The 5,151-nt window shown below is 49.5% G+C and overlaps 1 protein-coding gene across 1 annotated transcript; it reads left to right on the top strand.

Annotated features, from left to right (window-relative positions):
* The first annotated feature begins 3,021 nt into the window (after positions 1–3,021).
* Positions 3,022–4,559, top strand: LOC124030831 (PR domain zinc finger protein 13-like). Its single transcript, XM_046342003.1, has 2 exons — positions 3,022–3,795; positions 3,923–4,559. The coding sequence occupies exons 1-2, from the start codon at positions 3,139–3,141 to the stop codon at positions 3,995–3,997; spliced, it is 732 nt and encodes a 243-aa protein (XP_046197959.1). The 5' UTR covers positions 3,022–3,138; the 3' UTR covers positions 3,998–4,559.
* Positions 4,560–5,151: the final 592 nt, after the last annotated feature.

Below are 5,151 nucleotides of genomic sequence, written 5' to 3'. Positions count from 1 at the left end.
CTTCCCAGTTCCACCCCCTGGACTGCTGCTTCCCAGTTCCACCCCTGGACTGCTGCGGCTGCTTCCCAGTTCCACCCCTGGACTGCTGCGGCTGCTTCCCAGTTCCACCCCTGGACTGCTGCGGCTCTTCCCAGTTCCACCCCTGGACTGCTGCGGCTCTTCCCAGTTCCACCCCTGGACTGCTGCGGCTCTTCCCAGTTCCACCCCCTGGACTGCTGCGGCTCTTCCCAGTTCCACCCCCTGGACTGCTGCGGCTCTTCCCAGTTCCACCCCTGGACTGCTGCGGCTGCTTCCCAGTTCCACCCCTGGACTGCTGCGGCTCTTCCCAGTTCCACCCCCTGGACTGCTGCGGCTCTTCCCAGTTCCACCCCTGGACTGCTGCGGCTGCTTCCCAGTTCCACCCCTGGACTGCTGCGGCTCTTCCCAGTTCCACCCCTGGACTGCTGCGGCTGCTTCCCAGTTCCACCCCTGGACTGCTGCGGCTGCTTCCCAGTTCCACCCCTGGACTGCTGCGGCTGCTTCCCAGTTCCACCCCTGGACTGCTGCGGCTGCTTCCCAGTTCCACCCCTGGACTGCTGCGGCTGCTTCCCAGTTCCACCCCTGGACTGCTGCGGCTGCTTCCCAGTTCCACCCCCTGGACTGCTGCGGCTGCTTCCCAGTTCCACCCCCTGGACTGCTGCGGCTGCTTCCCAGTTCCACCCCCTGGACTGAATCCAGTTTATTACAGTTTTCTAACAGTGGTGTCCAAGCTCTCTGGTTACTGTAATTCAATCGTAATAATTACTACGTTGTCCTCTGTGTCTAATTATAAGCCCAGTTGTTTTGCTCCTTTTGGGTGGTAATATAATCATGCCACGTGTCAGTAGTCAGAGGAGTTGGCTGAAGCAGTGAGGCCTATAGTTGGGACCATGGTAATAATACGAGGCTAATGAAGGTCTTCATGTATTGATGGAAGTAGTTGTTCCTCAACCAGAGCCGCCTCTCTTCCTCCTCTCTTCCTCCTCTCTTCCTCCTCTCTTCCTCCTCTCCTCTGCTCATTGATTCTCTAGATTCCAGACATGCTCTGGGTAGTAGTGCATCTCTCTCTAGATTCCAGACATGCTCTGAGTAGTAGTGAATCTCTCTCTAGATTCCAGACATGCTCTGAGTAGTAGTGCATCTCTCTCTCTCTAGATTCCAGACATGCTCTGGGTAGTAGTGCATCTCTCTCTCTCTAGATTCCAGACATGCTCTGGGTAGTAGTGCATCTCTCTCTAGATTCCAGACATGCTCTGAGTAGTAGTGAATCTCTCTCTAGATTCCAGACATGCTCTGAGTAGTAGTGCATCTCTCTCTCTCTAGATTCCAGACATGCTCTGGGTAGTAGTGCATCTCTCTCTCTCTAGATTCCAGACATGCTCTGGGTAGTAGTGCATCTCTCTCTAGATTCCAGACATGCTCTGAGTAGTAGTGAATCTCTCTCTAGATTCCAGACATGCTCTGAGTAGTAGTGCATCTCTCTCTCTCTAGATTCCAGACATGCTCTGGGTAGTAGTGAATCTCTCTCTAGATTCCAGACATGCTCTGAGTAGTAGTGCATCTCTCTCTAGATTCCAGACATGCTCTGGGTAGTAGTGCATCTCTCTCTCTCTCTCTAGATTCCAGACATGCTCTGGGTAGTAGTGAATCTCTCTCTAGATTCCAGACATGCTCTGGGTAGTAGTGAATCTCTCTCTCTAGATTCCAGACATGCTCTGGGTAGTAGTGCATTTCTCTCTCTCTCTCTAGATTCCAGACATGCTCTGGGTAGTAGTGAATCTCTCTCTCTCTAGATTCCAGACATGCTCTGGGTAGTAGTGCATCTCTCTCTCTCTCATTCCAGATTCCAGACATGCTCTGGGTAGTAGTGAATCTCTCTCTCTTGATTCCAGACATGCTCTGGGTAGTAGTGAATCTCTCTCTCCAGATTCCAGACATGCTCTGGGTAGTAGTGCATCTCTCTCTCTAGATTCCAGACATGCTCTGGGTAGTAGTGCATCTCTCTCTCTAGATTCCAGACATGCTCTGGGTAGTAGTGAATCTCTCTCCAGATTCCAGACATGCTCTGGGTAGTAGTGCATCTCTCTCTCTAGATTCCAGACATGCTCTGGGTAGTAGTGCATCTCTCTCTCTAGATTCCAGACATGCTCTGGGTAGTAGTGCATCTCTCTCTCTAGATTCCAGACATGCTCTGGGTAGTAGTGCATCTCTCTCTCTAGATTCCAGACATGCTCTGGGTAGTAGTAAATCTCTCTCTCTAGATTCCAGACATGCTCTGGGTAGTAGTAAATCTCTCTCTCTAGATTCCAGACATGCTCTGGGTAGTAGTGAATCTCTCTCTCTAGATTCCAGACATGCTCTGGGTAGTAGTGCATCTCTCTCTCTAGATTCCAGACATGCTCTGGGTAGTAGTGAATCTCTCTCCAGATTCCAGACATGCTCTGGGTAGTAGTGCATCTCTCTCTCTCTCTCTAGATTCCAGACATGCTCTGGGTAGTAGTGCATCTCTCTCTCTAGATTCCAGACATGCTCTGGGTAGTAGTGAATCTCTCTCTCTAGATTCCAGACATGCTCTGGGTAGTAGTGCATCTCTCTCTCTAGATTCCAGACATGCTCTGGGTAGTAGTGAATCTCTCTCCAGATTCCAGACATGCTCTGGGTAGTAGTGCATCTCTCTCTCTCTCTCTAGATTCCAGACATGCTCTGGGTAGTAGTGAATCTCTCTCTAGATTCCAGACATGCTCTGGGTAGTAGTGAATCTCTCTCTAGATTCCAGACATGCTCTGGGTAGTAGTGCATCTCTCTCTCTCTCATTCCAGATTCCAGACATGCTCTGGGTAGTAGTGAATCTGCATGCAGGTGTTCTTCACAGCTCTTTTATTAACACCATTTTCCCCCCGTCTCTCTCTCTCTTCCCCCCCTCTCTCCCCTCTCTGCTCCCCTCCCTCTCTCTCTCTCTCTCTCTCTCTCTCTCTCTCTCTCTCTCTCTCTCTCTCTCTCTCTCATGTAGACAAGCAGAAACCCCAGATAAACTCAGAGCTCCAGATTAAAAAGGTGAAGAAAAAGAAGAAGAAACACAAAGAGAGTGAGAGAGAGAAGGAGAAGTGGAAACGTCCCAAGATGTACACCAGGTCCAGCCAGACCGTGTGTGCTGGTCTCCTCTCTGAGCTCCATGCAGGCCTGGCCTCCAAACAACAGCCTCACCACCACCACCACCACCACGGCCACACAGAGTTCAAACCCCCGCTCCCCGTCCACCACCACCACACCTCCACCACCTCATCCATCAAACAGGAGAACTGCTACAGCCCCTCTCCAACTCTGTCCCTCTCCAAGCCCCTATGGAGCAGCAGCAATAGCAGTAGCAGTAGCATTAGTAGTTGGGACCCAGCTTCCCCTATGACATCCCCCCTTCAGATCCCCCAGCCACGGTGCCCCCAGCCTGGCTTTGAGAACCTGGAGTTGGCCCGCTTCATCCACGTGGAGGAACAACCCAACGGAGGAGCCCTGGTGGCACACGCCTACTGCAGCGAGCTCTCGGCCCTGTCTCCAGCGGAGATGCAGCAGTTCGCCCAGGAGTTTGTTACCCTAGCCTTCAGCGAGGACACGTCATCCCAGGCAGCTCACTACGTCATGGGCATCATCCACGGGGCGGCCTCCTACCTGCCAGACTTCCTGGACTACTTCTCCTGGAAGTTCCCCTCGTCGCCGGTCAAGATGGAGATCCTGGGGAAGAAGGATATAGAGACCACCACCATGCTCAACTTCCACAATCAGGTGAGGAGGCTGTTTGGTTGGTTTGTTTTAGTGCTGGCTGTATTTGTTACAGTATGTGATGCTAAATGTGACTATATTGTAATTGAACCATACCACCCTGTATCCCACTGCTGGCTTGCCACTGAAGATAAGCAGGATCGGTCCTGGTCGGTCTGTTGATGGGAGACCAGATGCTGGAAGTGGTGTTGGAAGGCTAATATGAGGAACACTTTCCTCTGGGCTGAAAAAAAAAATATCCCAATTCCCCAGGGCAGTGATTGGGAACAGTCACAGGGTGCTGTCTTTTTGATGGGATGTTAAATGGGGGTCACGACTCTCTATGGTCACTAAAGATCCCATGACACTTATCATAAGAGTAGGGGTGTTAACCCTGGTGTCCTGGCTAAATTCCCAATCCGGCCCACATACCATCACGCTCACCTAGTCATCCCCAGTTTCCAATTGGCTCATTCTTCACCCCTGTAACTATTCCCCTGGTCGTTGATGTAAATGAGAAAATAAAACCTGCATGAAAGTGTGTTCATCACTAATCACACACGTCTTTGTTGAAGAAAAACAGTACAAGGTTTATGTTGAGTTCTAACTAGAGAGATTTAGCTGAATGAATACAAGCAACAATCCTCATTCATTGTAAACAGGACCAGTCCAACGTTTGGACACACCTACTCATTCCAAGGTCTTTATTTTGTTTTTTACTATTTTCTACGTTGTAGAATAATAGTGAAGACATCAAAACTATGAAATAACACATATGGAATCATGTAGTAACCAAAACAGTGTTAAACAAATCAAAATATATTTTCTATTTGAGATCCTTCGAAGTAGCCATCCTTTTGCCTTGACAGCTTTGCACACTCTTGGCAAGAAAGCCCTTGAATGAGTAGGTGTGTCAAAGTTTAACTGGTACTGTATATCTGGAGTAGACTATCATCATAACACAGCCTTGGTTTTACAGAACGACAGACTAAAGAAATAATAGGGCTGGTGTGAAATGAAATGAAATCCACTTCTGAATGTTTTCTGGATATCTCTTAATGCTGAGCGGGGCTGTAAGCTAAAGCCTCTAGTCCTGTTTGAAGGGGTTTGTTCTGTCTGAATGTTTTCTGGGTATCTCTTAATGCTGAGCGGGGCTGTAAGCTAAAGCCTCTAGTCCTGTTTGAAGGGGTTTGTTCTGTCTGAATGTTTTCTGGGTATCTCTTAATGCTGAGCGGGGCTGTAAGCTAAAGCCTCTAGTCCTGTTTGAAGGGGTTTGTTCTGTCTGAATGTTTTCTGGGTATCTCTTAATGCTGAGCGGGGCTGTAAGCTAAAGCCTCTAGTCCTGTTTGAAGGGGTTTGTTCTGTCTGAATGTTTTCTGG

Source organism: Oncorhynchus gorbuscha, unplaced genomic scaffold (genome assembly GCF_021184085.1).
Source record: "Oncorhynchus gorbuscha isolate QuinsamMale2020 ecotype Even-year unplaced genomic scaffold, OgorEven_v1.0 Un_scaffold_16786, whole genome shotgun sequence".
Lineage (NCBI taxonomy): Eukaryota > Metazoa > Chordata > Actinopteri > Salmoniformes > Salmonidae > Oncorhynchus > Oncorhynchus gorbuscha.
Note: the sequence above shows the minus strand (reverse complement) of the source record. Positions and strands in the feature narration are given on the sequence as shown.

What these genes read in the sequence shown, in the direction of transcription:
- LOC124030831 (XM_046342003.1), top strand. Translation starts at nt 3,139, where the DNA reads ATGTACACCAGGTCCAGCCAGACCGTGTGTGCTGGTCTCCTCTCTGAG. An exon ending in TGCTCAACTTCCACAATCAG is followed by an intron (nt 3,796 to 3,922) that starts GTGAGGAGGCTG and finishes TTGCCACTGAAG; the next exon opens with ATAAGCAGGATCGGTCCTGG.